The sequence below is a fragment of the Chinchilla lanigera genome, unplaced genomic scaffold, assembly GCF_000276665.1.
Source record: "Chinchilla lanigera isolate Chin_1 unplaced genomic scaffold, ChiLan1.0 scaffold00033, whole genome shotgun sequence".
Classification (NCBI taxonomy): Eukaryota; Metazoa; Chordata; class Mammalia; order Rodentia; family Chinchillidae; genus Chinchilla; species Chinchilla lanigera.
In genome coordinates this window covers 12074538-12097544 of record NW_004955434.1, presented here as the reverse complement: position 1 = coordinate 12097544, position 23007 = coordinate 12074538, and the positions used below count along the sequence as shown (strand labels likewise).

The 23007-nt window shown below is 39.0% G+C and overlaps 1 protein-coding gene across 10 annotated transcripts in view; it reads left to right on the top strand.

Annotated features, from left to right (window-relative positions):
- Positions 1–23007, top strand: part of Ptprd (protein tyrosine phosphatase, receptor type, D) — a 2098812-nt gene that overhangs the window by 2035092 nt on the left and 40713 nt on the right. For all 10 annotated transcript variants that reach the window (XM_013516335.1, XM_013516328.1, XM_013516331.1 and 7 more), the window contains 3 exons: positions 6552–6727; positions 18887–19006; positions 19489–19643. In XM_013516335.1, coding sequence (XP_013371789.1) covers positions 6552–6727; positions 18887–19006; positions 19489–19643 — 451 coding nt within the window. The remainder of the gene's footprint in view (positions 1–6551; positions 6728–18886; positions 19007–19488; positions 19644–23007) is intronic.

The window sequence follows — 23007 nt, the reverse complement described above, 5'->3', positions numbered from 1 at the left end:
TGGTGTCAGGAAGGTAGATTTTTCTGCATAATGAATGATAAACATGCAGTATAGATCTTAGAAAGCAATTGATTGTGTGTGTGTGTGTGTGTGTGCGCGCGCGCGCACGCGCATGCGCGCCCATAAAGGAAGGGACAAAATTTACTAAATAAAAGGTAGCCTTTGTGTGTGTTGGGTCTTGAGTAGATCAGTTTTACAGAAGAGAATAAACTGGCTTAGCACAAAAGGTTTTGTCACAAGCTTCGCTTTATGAAGGATTTTGGAGAGTTTGAAGACGCATTGTGTGGTGGAGCCTAGTGAGCCCTGTGTGGATGCTCCTCCTGACCCCTGCAGTGCACCAGCAGTTTGTCCACTGCATCATGGATGCTGCCTTCCTGCAAGGCTGCCTCTGACTCCTTCCCAGCTCCTGAACCTCAAAGAGAGCTGCTTCTCATGAGCAGACCTCCTCGTACCATCTTTTTCCTCTTGTGTTTTTCTCCCATGTTGTTTAGTTTTCACCCCACCAGGTTTCAATCAAGATCTGAAGTATCAGCCTCAGTGAAAAACTCTTAGCACACCAGAGGAGGAAGTGATAGAAATCAGTTTGAAAGAGCATCAGAGTGTGTCCTTACCTAATGTGAGAGGCGGAAAGCTTTTGTTCACCTTAAAATAACTCTGCAGAGATTCCCTAGCCCAAGAAGGTTAAGAATATCATGGAGAGTCATCTTATTTGAGAACTCAAAAGGACTTGAGGGAATCAATTTGTCCAACATGCCTTGTTTAGCAGATAAGAAATCACAGGCCTGGACAAGATGAATAACTGGCCGAATGTCAAAGAGCAGGCTACTAGTGGCCCTGGTCAGGGTTCCTTGTTATGTGGTCAATTTCTCTACACTCTTAGCAAGTGTATTCTCCCTCCTCTCTAAAATGTACACGTGACTTTCCTTACCTGTTGTGATACAAAGACATGAATGTTGCTCTTACGATTACTCAATCACATTGATGAAATTCATGCACTACTTTGGGTCCTTCTTTTTCACCTAACATCAAGTTGGAAGGATGGCTTATAAACTTCTTATAAATACTCTTTTAACAACAGAAATCTTTTCCAGTCAAATTACCGGCTGACAAAAATAATTTAGTCCATGGAAAAATTGGGTTTTATTTTTAAGAAAGCTACATGGCCCAGTTAGTCCTCTACCAATTAATAGAACAAAACCCTTTTATAACTCCACAGTGACAAAACAGCTCAGGGAATATATTTTTTTACATTGCAGCACACTTTCAAGAATTAAGCATTCTTCAGTAAGTATCATCACAAATAATCTCCTAAACCCAATACCTTAAGCTTTCCAGTGGTCTCCCCCTCATTTTAATATTCAAACACACACAGAAACAGTGCCATAAAGCCCTGTCCTCTCATTCTCGTGCTTAGATGAAGCAAAAGAGTGTTGTCCTTGTACTTGAACTCATGGTACAGTTTCTAAAATTTTGTAGGCCATTAGGAGAACAATTGAATCCCCAGTCAAAGTCCATGCCAAGGCTTATTCTCCCACCAAAACCTAACTGACAACCACAAGCACATAAAATGAGAGCCTCAAAGTTGCCTGATTCTGCTTGAATAGGTGTTTGCTTTTCGCTTGCTGTACACAAGGATTACAGAAGCACTGCTCTACCAGTTGTGCACTTATTCACAACCTTTGCTAATTTTAAAGGATTGCTTTTTACAGTTCTAGGTATAGTTATCCCAGAACACAAAGACTCAGCCTAAACCGTATAAGTAACATGTTTAAGTGCTACAAGAAAGAACAGTCCATTAACTGATGAAGTACAAGACACTGAGTCATATGGGTATAATATGCAGAGTCTAGCCTTGGGTTTCTTAGTATAAAACTAGAATAATTATTGATGGTGTTGGAATTGCTTATATAACTGTGGTTTTTTTGGAGAATATAACCTAAACAATATTTGAGAAATCATGAAAGCCTATTGAATTTACCCAAGGAGCAAAGTCAGGAAAGATGAGGTCTTCAGAGCAAATGTGCTCTTCTTGAACAATAACATTCAGACTAGTGGCTGCAAGGGTCGGTTCCCACAGAAAATACAATCTCCCCTAAGATTTTGCCTATGAGTAGTGGAAGCCAAACATCTTTGTCAGGTTCCTGTTCTTTAATGACTCTTTCTCATATTGATAACAAATGAAAACTGCAACAAAAGCCTAAGGCCAGCACTGTTACTAGAATACTGAAAGTTCTCCTTGACTCCAGAAACAAAAGCAATCAGCTAATGTATAATAATTCTGTGTCGCTTTGGTCCTGTATTTTAAGTCAGATTTCCACCCATTGGAGCCCCAGAACAATTCAGAGCAATTCTTTTGTATCAGTAGTGAACTCTGATTACTGCTGCATTAGCAAATGCAAATCATCTTCTAGATAAGGTAGGGAATCGAAAATCAAACAAACAAATGTACTTTGCTTACATGTAAACCTCCCCCCCCACCCCACCCAAATGACAGAATTTTGTAGATCCAATCTCCCGGCAAAAGTGTTCCAATCAAGAGTTACTAAGAAAGCATTTCATGGCACCAAAGCATTTGGAAAGACAACATATTGTATATTTTCACAGGGTTAGTTGAAAACTCTTTCTAAATATGTCCTATTGAAAACCAAGGTGTCAAGTGTTTGAAATAGACTGGTGTTTCCAATCTGAAGTTAATATTTTTAGAAGAACAAGCCACCACTCTTTCAAAAACCTTCTCTCATTTATCTTTCTGCACAGCTTGTTACATTGGGTTATGTAGGTACAGGTGTTGGTAGATCATAGGGTTTCTGGAGAACATAGTTGTCTCTTATATCTCTGCATTGCAAAGCACTGGGGGAGAGAACTTGCTGGAAGTGTCTTTCTACCGGTGTGAGTGAAGGAATTTTGTCTTGGTTACTTTTTTCTCAGTGCTGAGATAAAATACCTGATGCCCAGAATTAAGGAAGGAAAGGTTTATTTAGCTTGCAGTTGGTGGAAGTTTCAGTCCATACTAGGCTGGCTCCAAGGCAGAGGGCAACATGGTAGATGACAGAGGGCAACTGTTCATGGCAGTGGAAAACAGTAAAGGCAAAAAAAGCAAAAGGGAGGAGGGGTAGCAAGCAGCCTTTTTCCCTCCCTTACATTGTGTGCAAACTGCCCGCCCCAGGGCAGGTGCAGCACTCACACCCATCCTTCCAACATTGCACCATGAATTAGTCATAATCTGTAGAAGCCCACCCTATGACTGCATGAGGCTTTGAAGGGACATCCAGACACAAACCATAACAAATTTGATGGAAGATTTTCATTTTCGGTCTTACGTACCATAGACAAGTGTTTCAATGGAAGAAGAATATTAGCATTATTTTCAGAATGTAGGCATCAGCCTACTAATTAGCTCACTGAGTACTGCCTTTTTGTTTTCAATATTCTCCCTTGCAAAATCTCAAGTCCACATTCTTGAAGCATTTGACAATACGATGTTACTCCCAACAGCTTGGTCGTGTTCTTATCCCTGTGAAGTGTAACCATTTTTTGATACCCACCCATCTCCCCTCAAAAATCTATATTGTTCAAACTTCAGTCCTACAATGAAAAACAAAACTCATTACATAATCGTCGATACAACATTATGCAAAGAGGCTGGGATGTTTCTGATTCCTTCCTTTAGGGATAATTCTCATGTACATTGCCTCCATGTCCCCAGGTGCATTTATTTTAGACGCGTTTGTTATACTTGATGAGGGAAGAAGTGGCACAGTGCCCAGCTGATGCATATTCCAAGTCATTTTATCCAGATTTCTCCATTCTGAGTTTTTTTTTTCCAAGTTTCTCACATATTAACAGCTGAGTGAGGCCCTTAGCCAAAATTCTTTTTATCTATTCTTAATGTTGTTAACTGGTAAATTAAAATATTGAAAGTAGACCTTTCCCATGTTATAATATGGACTCATTCTTGGCCCAGAACCAGATGCTGTGGACACATGAGAGGTGTGCACTTCCCAGGGTCTGTAACCTAAGAATGTTATTTAAACTGTCCTTTGAATCTGCAGTAATTTGGTACAGGGGAGGAATAAGATTTTTATCAACAAAGAGCTGCCAGAGCCCCAACTGCTTCTTGAGTAGCTGTAATAGATGAATAATGCTACCACCAACTGTGCATTTCAGTTTTAGCTCAGAAAGCTTTTCAGCTAATGCTGGTGGTATTCCATTTCCATGTGTTCATCTTAGAGCACAGTTGTTTCCATCTGACTTTCATTACTTTATTTGAGAAGATCAGTTTTACAACTAGAATCTGAAAAGCAGTCAGAAGAATTGTGAGTGGCAATCAGTGAAATACAATTTTAGCCTGGGCACATATGTTTTGTTATAAAGAAAAAATTATTTTTCCATAATCCCAGGACACAGTATCTTCCCAGAGCTGGAAGGTTTGTGGATGAGTTCTAAGGCTTCCTTACATAGCACGCTGATATCCCTGCAGAGTACCTCTTGCATCACAGAGCTATGCAACTCATTACCTACCTAGGAGACCTGTCCCTTTGTATTTTGATTGTTTGAAAGTGCTTCACTGAACTAGAGATAAAGCTCCACTCTTTCTAGTTATATCCTTCAGAATCGAAAACTTGGGTCTCAGTGTAAATCTAAACCTGTCTTCTGATGCTTTCAGGTAGTGCTTATCCACTCCTTAGCTTTTCCTTCGCTGCTGTGTTTTGTCTTCTCATATGGTATAGCTTTTATTTGCTTCATCATGCTCACTCTGCTGGGAAGAAGCTTACATTTTGCTGTGTCCCTCTTAAAGGTATTGTGCTGAGAAAAATTAGGATTTCAGTCAGTTTTTCTTAATTAGGACATGTTTGTATAACACAATGATTATATTCCTTGTGGACGATTGGTACAGGTACATGACACATTTTAAATCTTTTTCATCTCCTTTCCATCCACTTCCCCCTCTCCCTCCATCTCTTGATTCCTTTTCCATTTGAGCAAAATCCACTTCCCTGCTTGCTATAATCTTTTATTTTGCTCTTTATTTATAATTTGGACTTCTCATATAAGAGAAACCATGTGATATTTAAGCTTGTGTGTCTGATTTATTTCATTCAACGTAGTGGTCTCAAGGTGCATCTATTTTCCTACAAATGACTCAAATTTATCTTTCTTTATGACAGAGTAGTACTCCATTGTATATAACTACCACATTTTATCTATCTGTTCACCTGTCAAGGGACATATAGGCTGCTTCCACAATTTAGCTGTTAGGAATTATGCCGCTAATCTCCAGTAAAGTACAGCTCTGCTATTTATGAAATGCTCTAACTGGGCAAATTATTTGTTATAAGTGATAGTAAAGGTAAGTAAAAGACACATGGTATGGTGGTCAAAAAAGATAATAGTAAAGTTAAACCAAAATTAATGCACAATTCTAACCTGGAACAGTACTTGTAAGGGTTTCAAGAGAATCGGGAGGGGCCTGTGTACTCCAGGAAGGGCTCTACAAAGGCTGCATGTTTTAGGATAGGAGGGAGACAAGGTGAGTTCTAGGCTGTAGGTGGAGCTGAGGTGGGAGAGCCGTATTTCCTAACAACCAAAGCAGGTCAGTGTCTAGAGAGCAGAAGGTAAGTGGAGTGAGGTGAGGTGTACTTCTAGAGAAGTACAGTTTTATTTTAAATATTAAGAATTGGGGTTTTATTTAAGTAAAACGGAATGCTGTTATTGGGTTTGAAGAAGTTACAAATCAAATTTTTTTAAAAATTATATATATATATATATATATATGTATATATCAAACTTGTTCTCATGCTAGCTAGAACAGACTATTGAGGACCAAATTAGAAGTATGACAGTAAATTAAGAGACCGTTGTCATCCAAGGGCAGGTTCCTGTGCTACTAAAGCAAGAAGCAACGCTCTCCAGATGTTACATCATAGACACAGCAGGTAGACTGCCTGTGATTAGTCCCAGTCTCACCATCTTGGTGAAGGTGGTCAAGTTGTGCTTTTCCTCTATTCTTCTGTTCCCACTTTTGTGAAAGAACAGTCACGACGGGATTTACTTCATATGTGAAGATCAAAAGAATTGATGAGTCCTGATAGCTAATCTGCAGTAAATTATTTGTTATTCTGACAGGATCCACCTTATGCTTCTTTTTCAGACTCAAGCATCCTTTCCCTTTTTAGACTTTTGTCTAGAAGAGGGGATGAGTATGTGGGAGGATGTGACCAGATTGTTTATTGTCCTTACGAATTATTTTTTCCTGCTGTTTCAGAGAAAGCAGAGAGCCCTTGAGAGAACAGGCATTGTGTGAACCGTCTATTATATTTCTCTTTCTTTTGTGATCCATTTTGTCACGTTACAAATTCTTGATACTTTGAGTAGTGCATTTCTTTAAGAAACATGGCGCTCATAATAGGACTTGTTTTTCATCTGATTTAAAACCCAAACTTTAATAAATGGTGCCTCTGCTAGCATAATGTGGGACAGTAATACAGCATTGCCACTGGGTTGTGTCCAGCCTCTTCTCATCCGGTTCAGTAACACTGCTTGTTTTACAGGAATCCCAGGGAGTGACTATGTGAATGCCAACTACATAGATGGCTATCGGAAACAAAATGCCTATATTGCAACACAAGGATCTCTTCCTGAGACATTTGGGGACTTCTGGAGAATGATATGGGAGCAGCGGAGTGCCACAGTTGTCATGATGACCAAACTAGAAGAGAGATCCAGGGTAAGGGGAAGTGAACACCACTTCGCACTCTCCGCTCTCTGTGTTGCGAGTTTGCTTCTATTTACAGTCTAAACTTTCCCAAAGGTTAACTTTTTCCGACAGATGTTCATTTGTGAATGAGCATCAACAACTCCAGTAAAATCATTCTTCAAAGCTTTGGGGGTCTTTTCCAAACAGAATTTCTCCTGTGCTAGGATGTTGTGATTGCTAACAGGGACAGCGTTCCAGGATACAGACAAGTTGATTAAAGAGTATGTCAGCTTGAACCTACTCCTAAAGTTACACTGAACAGGAAACCACAGGCTTTGGGGAGAATCTCACCAATGTGTACATCCTAGAATTTTCAACCTTTTGTTCCTCATGATCTGTACAGTGAGATCTAAATACTATAAAAGAGGCTCTTACTTAAATTATTCAAATTAGCATAAGTTAATTCAGGGCAACGTGAAAAACAGTACAGTTTAACACAAGCCTGAGAAAGCGCATAAGTACACAGAGGGCATATTGCTAGTTTAGATTTCTCCCAAGTGAATAGATTTTAATAACAAGTCATTGCTTGTTAACATCCAAGAAAGGAGTTTTATTCATCTTATGGGTCCAATATAATGGCGCACGACACATTAGTTAAATGCTGTTGATTTGGAAAATGAAAACTTAATGTGTATGCAGTGTGCCATATTCCCCACTGCATGTGCAAATTTTCTAACCATCTGAAGAAAATCTTCAACCTGAGATTTTGGTGAAGGGGTCTCCAAAAAATATAGCACATATGCTTACCAATATGTGGAGACATTCACAGTTGAGTTTGCGATCAGGTGAAAGGTCTCTTTTACCGTGGTCACTTAAAGAAAACACTTAGAAGGAGCCAACGCCTGATTACCTACTTGATGTGAGAGTTATTGTAAGTGTTCTTAGCTCACAGCGGTTGTGTTTCCTAGGCCAGGTTTATATACAGGGAAAGAGTTAAACGTGCTCAGGGCATTAATAAAGGAAAAGGTCATATAAAGAAACATATTTTTAAAAAAAACAACTATTGTTAAAGTTAGAAATCAAAAGTTATGGTATACAGATGGTCTATTCAACCTTAAAAGCAATGACATCATTTCAAAATGTCCAAGTTTCATAGAGATGTTAAATATTGTCAGAAAAGTACTTACATAAAAGCAACTGTGATTCTGAAAATAAGTATTTGTCTCTGACTCTATATGTAAACGCCAATCAAAGGTTATAAACGGGTCCCTTACTGATTTGTGTTCAGGATAGACTCTATATACAAGCAGGTTCTTTAAAAGCAACCTCTGACCCAAATGACCCTTGGATATGGCAGTTAATAATTATATGCATCTAACATACATTGATATGTCACTAAAGCCCTGTGAGGTGAAAACTGGTGTGAATTCTACCTTATATGTGACTAAACCAATGCTCAAACAAACTATAAAAGGTCCTCCAAGGTCATTTCCTGGCCAAGGTCAGAGGTAGGAATTGAAGACAGACATTCTGGCTCCAGAACACATGTGCTTACCCATCAGGCCACACTGCCTGGTAACAGTTCTGTGAAGCTGAGACAGCTGAACTGTTATATTATGGCATGCATGTAAGTCCAACTTACCCTGTCTGCTCTTCCTGGAGATACCAGCTGGTAACAAGTAGTCATTTACCAAAGCTGTTTTCAATAAAATACACATTTTATCTTGACACTGCAGGCCTTCATTAAACTGTGCCCAGAAACTTGTTTTGAAATAACCAAATGAAATTCTGCCCCCTTTTCTCCCTAATTGCTTCTAATAATAAAGTTAGTTCACACTGGTTCCACTGTCACTGCAGCATCTGATGGTAATGAGCAGTTCTCAGCAGAAGGCATTGTGACTTAAATACCTGCAGTTTATCTTTCTGTTGCAGGCTACCTTTCCCCACCCCTCAGACAGAGGAACTTATTTGGAAGTTACTAAATGAACCTTTGTTTGCTCCCTTCATTAATTACTCTTTGCTCTTGCAAACTATCTTTCTCCCGTGTTAAATGGCCTAAAGACACCAATTAAAATGCTGTCTTATAATTTTTATTCTGTGCTGGATCAGCCTGTACCTAAACTTGCAATGACCTGCATAAGCCAGTAGGCAGTTGAGGAGTCCCAGTCATCATCAGTGTGACCATACAAGTGAGTCCTGATGCCCAGCACCTGCAAACCCTTTGTTCTCCATCTGGGAAGAAATATCCAAATACCTGGGCAGGTTCAGCAATGTTCTGCTCCCTCATCTCACCTCTCCCTGTTCACATCTCCTACCTGACCCTTGTCCTGCCCATTTGTTCTTTTACCTAAAGTCAGAAGAAGAAAGAGGAAGGCATTTCTGGATTCTCAAAGAACTTAAGTTGACTTTCACTATATAAACAACGTTATGAATAGTGGTTAGTTGTTGCTGAACTATGTAGCTTCATATTTTAGGAACATTGTGGGTTCTGCGGACTGACCTGGAAAGTCAAGTGAATTCTCATTTCCCAGCAGCCAACTTCAAAGGTGACCCTTGCAATAACCTGGCTCCAGTTAGGATGTGCCTGGAGTGCCCCTCATAAAGGAAGGTGATCCAGGTACCACAGGAGGAACATCTGCAAGGGCTAATGCCTGAAATTTCATTATTTAGATTAAGACTGTGGTTTTCAAGCTACAGTTCCTCCCTGTGGTTGACACTTCTGTGAACTAGAAGTGTGGAGTAATTCCTGTTGCCCGTGGCTTTGGCATGAGGAAAGAAAAGAGAGCTTGGTGTTGTACAGCACTGCACGGGGTCACTGTCATGAGCGAGGAGGACTCAGTGAGGAACACACCGAGTTCCAAGCAGGGGTGCTTTACAGTGAAGTGTCTTGCTTCAGGTCTCACCCCTAGCCCTGAATAGCTGCATGGTGGCACGCATGTTACTTACCCCATCTGCATCTCATTTCTGCCTTGGGGAGTATATGGAAGGGTTTGTGCAGATAGTGCCGAAAATGAGGAAGCAGGCAAGGAGGCTCCCTGAGTCTCAGCTACTTTGTTTGGTTAGAAGGTGGGTAACTGTGTCATGGCATCAGTTTCCCCTAAAGCTGGCCTCTGAATAATTCAGTTTTAGCCCCCAAATGAAATGAATTTGTTTTTCTGTGGCTGACAGTAACTCCTGACCGATCTCATGGAGCCACTTTGCATGATTGATTCTGCCCCTTGTGCTCACCGTCACATACCTATGCATTTCGGTCAGGAAGAGCGGCACTCAGACCATGGGATTCTTCTGTACTTGAGTTCCCCAGGACACAGACTCAAGAAGGAGGCCCTTGGCACAAGGAACTTGTTAATCAGTCTGCTAATAAAACAAAGTGGCATTGCAGCTGCTACTACTACTGTAACCATATCTTGAAACAATATATATAAGAGTCATGAGTTATGCAGACACAGATTACATAGAGGAATGACTACTGTCCCTAAAGGTAGCATGTTTGTGATACCACATTTCCTTTAGGTTAAGTTTTACATTTCCTCCCCACTCCCTTTTCTAATTGATCAATTGATTGACTAACTGATTAGCATACTGGGGACTGAACTGAAACTCTGACACTGAGCTGTATACCCGGCCCTTTTTGAACTTTCTTACTTTTGGTAAGTCACTAAATTGCCCAGGCTGATCTTAAAATTTCAGCTTTCTATCTTGATCTCCTAGAGTGCTGGAATGACAGACATGTACCACCCCACCAGCCTCCCACTCCTTTGTTATTTCTTTGTCTTTTTTGAGACAGGGTCTTGCTAAGTTGTCCAGACCAGGCTTGAACTTACAATACTCCTGCCTCAACCTCCTAGAGTGCTAGAATTGCAGCCATGTGCCACCATGCCCAGCGTCAGTGTTTACGATGTAGGAAATTCTGCCCTTACAACTAGTGTCATGTTTTCAAGCTGTTTTGTCTGGGTCTCATTCACCTACTCTGGCCTGAGGTGTGTCAGCAGTGCTTGTTATTTTCCCTGAGTTAGAAGAGTCCAAGACAAAAGGCTGCTGGGTTCAACCACACTGCTAGAAGTTTGACTGTTCTCTTTCTAGATAACTGACCATTCTTAGCATCGAAACAGTTAAAGAAGCCTATAACAAGAAGGAATCTGATTTAGGACTTAAACTGGTCATTTGAAAACTCAAGTTTTTTGATTTTTCAAATGCTGTCATGCTACCTCAATTATGACCTTGAAAGAACCCTCGGCTGGCACTCTTTGCAGTAGTATCTTGTGAAACTATTTTCCATTTGTGTACATTCAGTTACAAAGCCTGATAAGAAAATTGTTAAGATGAATATTTTGTGAGTTTCACTAGGCTATATAAACAAAATAAAATTAAGTCTAAAAGCTGTTGATTTTGAAGGCAAAGTATGATTGCTCCCTGAAACACACAGATCGATATAAAACTGCTGTAAAATGTGCTGTGTGACATAAGATACTGTTAGTGGGTTCCACTCCACAGTTTCCATGTGTATTGCCAAATCCTCTCAAGTTTTGCGGAGTTCATTGATTCTCTAGCAAGTCATTCCAGGGCCCTGAATGTGGTCTTTAATTGTTTCCATGTTTCATAACATGCCAATAAGTACATGAATTGGTCTGGGCAACCACATGGAGGGAAGAAAACGTTTGGAAAAAATGAAACACTAGCAGGAAAGCAAAATGTATACAGCTGGGATTTCCACTCAAAGGATGTGATTTGTGGGTAGCTGAGTATGTGGTTGGCCTCCTCCTTTGAAGAAGCACAACAGTCTCCAAGGTAGGATTGGCCAAAGTGATTCCTGGCCTAAGGAGCTCCATTATTTAGTGGGTGACAGTCCACTTTTTTCTTCTCCATTCATCTATCTGCTTTTGGCTGTTTTGCTTCTACTTTGTTTCCCATCTTGAGATACGCAAGGCGGAGGGAGTGTGGAAGGCTGCCCTGCCAAATTCTGGAGCACCTTTGAGCAGTTACTTCGATGCTGAAAAGACTTAAGCAAGGTTAGGAGATGACTCTCATTCATTTGTCCTCACCAGCCTGCCTTTGTTCCCTGCTGATAGTTGAGACTGTTGTTCCTTACGCAGTCTTGCAGGCTTTGTTGTGAGGCTTGATTTACTTGAAGAACGATTACTATAGCTTGACTTGATGCTATAAACATTGGCATTGAGGAGAAAATTATTGACACTCAACAGATGCAATGTGATCTGAATGGCCACGCAGTGTAGGCCACGTGCATTAGTTCTGAAAGAGTAAGGATAGAAGTGAGAAATTCTGTCTTTAGTTTGCAAACTACCTGAATCTCACTTTCTGTTTCATAGAGAAAATCATGCAAACCGATGGATGGCATTCATTACTAGAGCAGGTCAGATGTTCTGTGCATTGCAACAGTGGTTGTTCACTAGACCAGGAAACAGGAAAGACCCGTACCACTGCATTTTGTTGATTGTGCTAATAAGTAGAGATTAGATGCTGTCAAGGCCAAAGAAATGACTGGTGTTTCTTTACTGTGTTTATCACTTAGGGGTTTGGGGAAGTAAGAATTGACCTTTGGCCAGTAGAACACTGTGACCCAGTGACTGCTTACCTCTGTAGTCCTTGAATGTCATTTCTGTAAACTTTCCCCAATAGAGAGTCAGGGTGAGGTGGAAACACATTTGTTCCGTGGTTAAGAGAACAATTTTGAGCAAGAAACTGCACACAAGGAGATTCTGGTCAAACAGTTTCTTCTTTTTCTATATAATAAATCTTGAAGTGCTTTTCAGATTGTGAGGTCTTTTTGGGTTAAAATGTGACAGAGCTGTGTGGAAGCGTATAAATGGCAGTAAGTTATTGTTTTCATTGTTATCGGTTTTGGAAAGCCCAGCCTTGGCCGGTGGCTGACTAATTCTTGGCGTCTCTGGTTTGTCAAGGTTCGGTAAGTTTAATGGAGAGCAAATGCTTCCCAAATGCCAGGTCCATGTCCTTTTCCAAATAGAACTGGAAGCGCCGAAGGCCTTGAACATTTAATTTTTCAAACTGCAGCCTGAAGTCCAGCCTATCTAGGACAACAGAACTGCTTTTTCCTTAAGCAACTTTAGGAACAGCAGGACAAACATTGCCTTTGGAGGCTGCATGATGTATGAGGTTGTTTGAAAATGGTGGATCCTTAATGTAAATAGGACACTGGCAACAGAAAGAGTGATGCTCGTGTTGGCAACCGAAAGGATGTTTGGGTCCTTATCTAGCAGGTTCCACGCTCTTGGTTTTTCTCTGTCAGCAAGCACAGTGTCAGAGAAAAGAAAAAGAATCCCACCAGCTTCTTGCTATTTGTTAGCTTTTTGGATTTTCTACCTTCTTTTCCTTCTCATTCTCCTCTGCTTAGAATGGGAGCCTACAGATTCTGGCTCCAGACATCCTTATTAAAGAGATGCACGGTAACCTAAGAAAAAGCTGGACCAGAGCAGGAGACGCAGTTTTGTTCCCAATGACCTTGTGCAAAGGCCTTCTCGTGCTGTGCATAGCTGCCTGTGGAACTCCCAGGCTGGATTAGGTTACTTCTAAGGTTCTGAGAAGGGAATCATTCTCTGTGCTTTCCAGTGTTTAGCAGCCAGTTGGTGTATATTTTTCGCTCTCCTCTAGCCACAGAATTTCAGGCAAGGATGACATTCGGTTGACGTGCACTGTGGAGTTGTACTGGTAGTTAGATTTTTAGAATGCATGTATTTATACTGGCTGATATTTGGAAATTATCTTTGCATTGATACACTAAGACACATAATAATACTGCTGTTAACAATGCTAGTGGAATGTAGCTAGGTCACAGGAAACCTTTGGGCTGACCAGGCAGAAGCAGAGATAGCTGTAGAACTAGCTGGAATACCCAGCTTCCCCTCAGAAGTTATTATGGATGGGGTAAATACTCCAAGGACCCAACCCATAAATGAAGAGCTGATATCCAAACACTACCTGGCCATTAAAAAGGGTCGCCTCATCTGGTTATAATCCAGTGCCAAGACGTGAAACATATGCCCATCATTTTAATGGGGGAAGCCATTCAAAAAGTTCAAGGCAGCTTTGTATGTCAACGTCTCCTGGGACATCAAATATAAAATATGTCTTTTTAAAAGTGTTGATAACAGGTTTGGAAAGTTTTAGACTGGTTCAGTGAACTCAAGCAATTTTATATAATTTGAATTATTTAGAGTATAATATGTTTCAACTTTGTGGTTGTGTGCATGAATGTCTATGACTTCATTGGTGGGCAGATGCTTTAATATCACTGTCATTTCAGTGATTCTGTTTCTTCTTGATCCTCCACTGAGCAGTAGTCAGCAAAAATAAAATGAAACAAGGAAATACACAAAGCAGCCTGTTTTGCCTTTAGGAATAGATATGACCAAATATTTGTTGAGTGCACAGAATAACATTATTGCTTAAAAAAAAAAAAAAGAAGAAGAGTTAAGTCATTGAGATGATCTCTGGCCTTATAGTGGAAAATCAGATATTAAATCTGGCCTTAAACACCACCAGAAGTTATTATAACTCATAGAAATTAGCTTCTTTTATTGTAGTGCCCTTTATTAAATGACTGTTAATAAATGGTTACCAGCATAACTAAGTTAAATTTTCTAGTGTTAACATATGTATGTAGGTATGTATGTATCCAGTCCTCAGAATCCTGACTCTTTGACAATGACTCAGCCCAAACTTACGACCATAGATATGAATTTATAGTTATTTTTAGCAATAGTTATAGTGTCTTATATATTATTTGTTTCCTATTTGAAGCCCTTGTTTGGCTAAATAATCTGACTCAACGTGGGCTTTTCACAGTGCCATGGAGCGAATACGTTCCCTATGAGTGATGCTAGAACTCTTCAGAGGTTTAGGTTTGTTACAGCTGGAATTCTGGTGCTTTGCTCTGCTCAGTCTGTCTTTGGTGAATGGAAATAAGATGGTTTTGTTTTCAGAAATTTAAATTGTTTCAGGCAGTGTAAAAATAATCCAATCTAGACCACAGTAGCATTGATTACAAAGTTGACCATCTTTGTTAAGTGTCTAAAATGTGCCAAGCACTTCTAAGCTAAGCCATACGGGAGGAAAGATGCCCGAGAATGACAGCATTTCCCAGAGCATAGTGAGCAGTCCTATTGCATCATCTCCTATTAGCTATTTCTAGTGACAAGATCTTCTCTTAAATATGTTTAAATGTTTTATCCTTCCGCAACTGAACTTTAGATCATTTATCATGAAAACAGTAAAGGCACTTAATTCCATAGCATATATTTAGTGGTAGCTGACCTATGCTTTGCATAACTTTAGAAAAATGAAACCTCAGTATGAGGCTAATCACTCTCCAAGTATAGAAGGAAACAGTTCTCTCAAATTGAGCTCCATATTTAAACCATCTTCAGCTTAGCCCTCAAGTGGCTCCTCGGTGATGTTTCCCTAAAGCAGTACTGGGGAAAAGGTTCTGCTGCCGTCCTTTCCCGCACCAGGATCTGACGCATTTTCTTCTCACAACAGACTGGAGCCCAGGTAGATGAGGGAAATGCTTTGGAATTTCATGCTGCCTCCTTGAAGAAGGAGGTCTGAACTACCTCATCATATGTAGTCATCAAGGTCGAGGGATTAGACCAGGGACTATCTGGGTTCACCTTGGTATCCCCACAGCTGCTAAATTCTTGCCTTGCTCACACCTATACTGTCCTGAATCAGTATCTACTGAAATTAACAACGTGTTCCCTTTTTGCATATTTCTCATAGCCACCCAAAAGTCCGATAATCAGTAATAGCTAGCACCTGTTGAATGGCTGTTTGAAGTGGCCATTAGGACGTTTGGACCTCATTGTCTATCATTGCCCTGGGCATGAGATGTCAGAGATACCATTCTCATTTTTCTAGGCTTCAGTCCTAGAAATAGAAAAGCAGCTTTTTTTTTTTTTTTTTTTGGTTTTTCTCCGGTACCGGGAACCGAACTCACAACCTTGCGCTTGCCAGGCAGGCGCTTTGCCGCTGAGCTAAATCCCCAGCCCCGAAAAGCAGCTTTTTGATCATCCATGAGACTGCCTGACCTTCCTTGACTCCATCCTGAAGCTTCTTTTAGTCACCATGAAATTTAAATAATGATAGCAATAAAGGCAGAAGTCAGTATTTGTATTCAGTAGCTGCAGCTTTCTAGTTCTGACACACTCAGAGGGAGCGCTTTCCTTCATTCTCACCCTCAGCTCCTGCATGAAGCCTTGCAGTTAGTAACTCTCTAGGAACAGCCTATGAGATTTTTTCTCACAGGATACCCACGTTGGAGAGGAGCTGTTGTCAGAGCAAAACATTTCAAGAGAAGAAAATAGACCTAGTTCATTTGCAGTAGCTAATTAGAAAAACAATCATTTCTATTGCTCTGGGTCCTCTTTTGCTCACTACCTTTTATACCCACACTCTAATATTGAAATCACAAATTATTTGTACACCATGTGGCTGAAAATGGAAACCTTAAAATAATATTTGCCAGGAAGGTAAGCTGTGAAATCTCCCTCCCTGAAAGCAGGTGAACCTGTGCAGGGCACTGGGGGAATGGGGTTGAAAACGGAAGTACCCAGGGGCTGACGGCCAGAGGGAAGCATATGTCTCTGTCAATGTTCAGATAAACTCAGGGGAAGCATCGAATCCCTCTGCAGAGACCTTCCGTGTGCATGTCCACCTGGGTTAGACGATTTTTTCTCATCAGCTCCCTTTGAAAAAGATTTCCTGAGTGAAAGGGCAATGTTTAGATATATTTGCTTTAAAAATTGCTCCCAAATTTGCAGTTTCATCTGAATGAAACATTTCAAAACATCTCTTTTTGAAAACGAGTAAGATTAAAGTACATTATTTACACTGAGTACGAAAGCAATTTGTTTTCTCCTTTTTGCTAGAGCTTTTCATTGCTTTTACTCTCTATACTAAGATGATGCTAACAGTCCTAACTTATTATAGAAGTATGAACATATTATAGTTAGTTGCATTTTAGTTTTTGTATAGTTTATGGGTGGGACAGATTTGTAGAGAATTATTTAACCATTGAGTGATTTTTCTGACAGTTACGTAAAGGCTGGTTCCTCATCTCCTATATCTTACCTCTATAATTGTCTGAGTATAACCAGCTCCTAGTTCTGAAATATAACTAGACTGAGTTTGGTTCAGTATACTGAACTGACCTTAGATATCATTTTGTTGCATTACTGTGATGTTTTTGTGTATATCACAGTGATATTTTTCCTCATAGGATTTTATCCGTTGTTTTTGATTTCATACAGTTGCTGTCCAGCAGAAATTGTTAAACAATCAGTTTCAGTTTTCTCTCAGGTCTTTAAACTCAACACATTTCTGGCATCTTCTTTCTTGATAATTGCAGTGTGAAGCCTACAAATTTCCTTTTATCCTGTGCAGCAAGGCACCAGCTTCACATCTACTACATGGTCTCAAATGAAGCTTTAGGCCTAATTTTTTGTAATTTCCCTTCCATCTGAATCATCACTACTTAAGTAGCATTGATTCCTTTCAAGCGATAGTCTTCGCTATTTATGTCAGACACAACCCCGGATTGAACAGGGGGTCGGAGAACATAATAGGTGATCAACCTGGGTCATGCTGGATCAGTATGCTTCTTGAAGAACTGTTTTTCCTTTTTGTTCTCTTCTCTTTGAGTAAGAGCATATGGTAGAAATAAAAACACAAGCATATTTTGTGCATTTAGGAAACATGCAAAATAGTTTTCCCTATTAAAACACAAAATTTCTGTGTTATTAAACCCTTTTGTTTTTCATCAAAAAGGTGACGTTTATGTGCTCTCACAGTTGAAAGAAAAGAGCAAAAATCAAACCTTGATAATTTCATTTCTGTTTTAACAGATAAACATGCAGTAAGTTTCTTTCCTTTTTATGCAGAGAAAATTGTATAGAGGATCAAACCTCTATCTTTTTATAAGGTCCATTATCTACATGGAATAAATCTGAGTTCTCCAAGAAGTAGGTACTGTCATTTCTTAGTGACAAATTATATTATTCACAGAATGCTGTTAATATTTATATTGAACATAAAATAAATAATTATCTAATATTGTTAAATACTGAACCAAAAAGTTCTAGCATCTATGTTAATAATGCCTGATTGCCTTTGTTTAAGCCAAAAGACTGTACTTTTGCCGGACTTTCTTTTTCAAATAAAGACTATGCTTTCTAATTTAAAATAGTACTAGCAGTTGTCTTTACCTACAAAAATGCATTTTATTTGCTTTCAGTTAGAAATCACTCCCATTTTTCTCTTAATCCAAGATAGAAAGGGTAAATGTATTTTGATCTATGGTCTTGCCAGAAAATATAGTACTGTTTTTGTCATTTTTCATTATGCTTTCTTATGCCCAGCAGACACATTCAGTAAATTTGAGGCTTACTGCAGACTTGGAATTATGCTTTGTTGCATGTGAAGCTAATTGAGTTGAATATTTTTTTGTGCTCTTGTTCCACTCCACATAGAAATTGTAGATTATTCATCTCAAATGAAATTTAAATTATTTAAACTTTGTACTGTTAGTGGACTACCCTCTGAGACCATTTTTAAAAAACAGATCTTTTCCTACTAGAGACTACAGGTTTAATTTCTTTTGGACACACATATCATTTATCTTGTATTTTTCTGAAAAATATATGCGTATGTTGTTTATGATACTTTTGTAGATTTTCAAATTATTTCTACTTTTCTTTAAACAAGCATATTTGGAAATTGTAATTGTGTAAGATGAAATAGCTTGTGCCTTTTAGCTCTTGATGGATGAATACTATCTCACCCTGTAGTTTAAAATGCCTACATGTAATTTTCTTGATGGGAATCATAACATATATCCCAGACAAATTTGTGTTTTTTCCCCACACACTCTGAAATTTCAAATACCTCTCTCATTTTACTGAGCAACAATCTGCAACTAATTTTTCTTAGTAAAATTGAATCTGTTACTGCTTAATATTCCTACCAGTTTGAAAAATGTGGTTTATATTGGCATCAGAGCAGTAATTTACATATATTGGGATAACAAGAATGCATGCCAGAAAAGATCAACAGAAAATGAAATGCAAAAAAGCTGTTTTCCTTTAGCAGCAACTCAAAGTAAAGCTAACGGAGAAACTGATAAGCATCTACCCTGAATGTGTCACTTGTTTTTTATAGGTGAAGTGTGACCAATATTGGCCTACCAGAGGCACAGAGACCCACGGACTAGTCCAGGTGACGCTGCTGGACACTGTGGAGCTGGCCACATACTGCGTGCGAACATTTGCACTTTACAAGGTTTGTGTTTTGTCTTTTTGCCTTCTCTTTTATTTAAAGAAAACTTCTTTTGAGAAATCAAATCTCTCCAACCTTTACTTAAATCTTGATCCCACTGGCAACAGTAAAGAGTGAAATAATTCTTCCATTATCGCCCAACAATTCTTCTCCCAGTTTGGCAATTTATCAGTAAATATGAAACTTGTGCTCTAAACAAAAGTTGCAGCAAATGAAAAATAGATGAAAAAGCACTAGTTCTTTTCATAAAATGTAGCAGGAGCGTTTCTGATGGTTAGCCCTGAACAATAGATTGCTTCTCACCAAAGAATTTTATCTTCCTGAGCAACTAGTTGTCATTTACAGACAGCTTGGGGTTTATATCTCCAAAGTATGTCCCTCCTAAAAGGATGGAGGGGCGGTTACGGTACCATGTCTTAGCGGTGTGACTTATCATTGCCACTGGGGTAGAGAGAGCGACTTCAACCTGTGTTCCTGTGTCGCAGAATGGTTCAAGTGAGAAGAGAGAAGTGAGACAATTCCAGTTCACTGCTTGGCCTGATCATGGTGTTCCAGAGCACCCCACGCCTTTTCTGGCTTTCTTACGGAGAGTCAAAACCTGTAACCCTCCTGATGCAGGTCCGATGGTTGTGCATTGCAGGTAAGGCCCACGGAAACATTTGTTCTCCTGGCAATCAGAAGGCTTTTGAGGAATCAGCTAAGTCATTACTCCCTCTGTGTTTTCTTTGCAATTTGTTGATACTCTAGGAATTGAACTTAGAGCAATCGGTAGAGCTGCATACAGGTGTACGTTCTCCCTGGCAACAGTAGGCAACTGTGATCCATTGCTATTTTCTCCTTGGGGTAAAAAGAAATCAATAAATTCAATATTAAGTGTATTCATGGCCATAAATGTATGTTTTTAAAAAATAACATACTGTTTTGATCTTGTAATTAGGGTCAAGCTTTACCTCATATTGAGGAGCATTTTTAGAAACATTGAGATGCATTGTTTGACTACAGAGTTTCAGGGAGAATATCTTACTGCTTAAAGATAAGTGACTTTTATACATTATTGATATCAATTTACATATAACCAATAGGCTAAGTAGATCTTTTAAGTCTGGTTAATAAAATGTATACAAAGATCTATAACTTGGAAGAAGCTATATACTCAAAGATAATGATCCTGTATTTCTCTTTAAATGTATAATTTATATTTTTTACTTAATTCTAACATCCTCTGCATTACCACTCATACTCTGTGTAATGCTCATACATTTTTAATATTAGCCAATTTCCTAACAGTCTTCTGAGTTCTTGTCAAGGATCACCACTAACATTCAAGATATCTATTTAGATTCTCTGTTACCACATAAATGTGTAGCTGATGTAATTACTTATAACCTAAGTAATTAAGATATGAAAAAATAAGGCTTTTTCAACAGGTAAGTGAAATTTTAAGTATGAGAATCTTTAAAAAGATAAAAAAGCATCTATCATAAAATACTCCCTTTAAAAATTAATAGCATAATTCTCTTTCACAACCTATAACCACTCCAGCAAAGTGAAGTAGACCCTCACAATGAGGCCTTGTTTCCAAGAAATATGGGGGCAATGAGTAGATCAGAATAAATGCAGTAAAATTCTCCAACCAATCCATGCTGCAGTGGTAATTGTTAAACAGTGGTCTGGCAAAATACTGTTTCTCTTTTCCAGGAAATATTTTCTTAAGTAAAAATCAGTAATGGGATTACCTTATATTTATATGAAGTAGTTTACAAATTCTAAACCATCTCCAACTCACTTTATTTTGTTTGATTATAACAAATGCGTTCTATATGTTTGGTTAAGAGAAATATAAGTGTGAAGAGACAGGTTTTGACCTAGTATTAGTAGTCAAGAAGAAGATGGTGGCATAATGATGACCTCTTTTCTAGTTCTTGTTTTCCTAAACCTAAAGAAGGTGATAGGCAACACTGGTCCTTCAGCTGTAGCGGTTATGCAACACTAAAAATTAATTTGATTACTTTGAGTAAATGTTTCTGCTTTATGAAAGCAGATTTCTGATTCTCCAGCCTGTTGGTTCTGGATCAGGCACTAGTTTGGCTAGTTTGTGTGCTCTGTTATATAAACATTTTTGCAGTGTTCAAAGAAACAATGTGCCTGGTTACATGGTACAGGTGCTTGGCACAAGTTGAACTTCCTTGTTTATAAAGATTACACATGCAACACGCAAAATATTTTCAGATAAAGTTTGGCCAGAGGTGGAGAAACAGGAAAGTTGGACTCAAAACAAATGTTCTCATATGCCTAACTGCAAAAATAAGGTACAAACGTACACCACACACACATCATTAATTATATATACAGTGATAGAAACAAAGCTTAGGGAAACTTCACTTGGAAGTTCTTGCTAAAAAGAACATTATGATGTTTGTGTTGCGCCTTGAAATACGTCATATTCTCTCTCTGAAAAAATGCTTCCATTAAAGTATAGGCATAAGAAAACTAAGATAAATTGATAATCTTAAAATGAAATTTGCCTGTGTTGATCATAAGCAATATGTATGCTTTACTCTAGGCGTTTTGAGAGATCCAAAAAGGTTTACACATAGGCAGTTGCAAAATAAAAGATACCAATAATGTCTTATTTGTAAGAGCATGCATCACACACACACAGGTGCACATGTGCATGTGCGCGCACACACACACACACACACACACACACACACACACTCCTATGTTACTTTAAGTCACCTGGAATCACCTTTGAGAGATTCAGACTGCTCAGGAGAGATGAGGAAATAAAGATGAATGTGCAGAGCTAATAGCTGCTGACATTTGAAAGTGCAGTGCCTGAGGCTCTGGAGAAGCTGTGCCTCTACACAAACAACATGAGCGCAGGCATGTTGATGGAAGAAATTTGTTACCAATTTCAAAACGATAAGGGAAAATACACCATAAACTGAGCTCTGTGAAATGATCTGTGTTTAGCCATAGGTAATTTCATGTATCCAGTAAGAAACATTGGCCTCTGTACTTGGCAAATGTTATGTCAAAATAATCAACATCCAAACGATCCTGAATACTGGACTTGGACATGAATGTGTTAAAACATGCAAGAATGTAATTTTTCTAATAGAGCAGCAGATGAAAATCTTTCTAAATAACCGTTGCTCATGTGCTATTCCAGAAATGTTAGTTTAGAAACTATCCCTGAGCTGTAAGAAACTATGCAAAAGCCCAGAATAGCTAAGTCACCAAGGAATATTGATCACACTTACCATGATCAATGTACAAATAATCACAAAACTACTTTGAAATATGTAAACTGTATTTCAGATTTTTGCCTCTCTTCTGATGTACCGGGGTTTTTTTTTCCTCTTACATTAAAAAGGTAGTGGCAAATTCAAGAGGATGTATGAGCCTTCTACCACTTAGGTCCAGGGAGAACAGAAGATTTAAAAGAAGTCTGGTAGTAGTCAAAATGGGAGTTGAGGAAGTAGGACCAAGAAAGGAAAGTTCATCTTTCACCAATAGTTCTGTCTAGTAATAAGTAGCCTAGGGTTAAAAAGAGCATTAAATAAATAAAAATCATAAAATCAGTGGTAAGAATTATGGGGATGGCCCCCTGTAACAAATGCAGAGAAGACCTGGAGGTCAAGGAGAAGGAAATGGTCTCCAACATTCACAAAAGAGAGAATGTCTCATTCAAAGGGTGATGAAGGTCAACTCTAGCTGTCTGCTGATTCACAGTGTGCTGTCCCTACACAGAGTACACATCCGGAGAGACACTGCCTGGGTAAACACTGACACACTTACTTACCGGCTCTGTGCCTTTGGGGACATTATTTGATCTCTGTCACCCTCCACTTCACTCATAAAATCAGGTAACACCAGTCATAGCAGTAACATTTTTGTGAGGACCAAGTGTAAAGATATGAAATGATACAGTTAGCTCAGTGCATGGTATGTAGAAAGAAGCACTAATGTGAAATTATTAGCATTTCATTACTGAATCG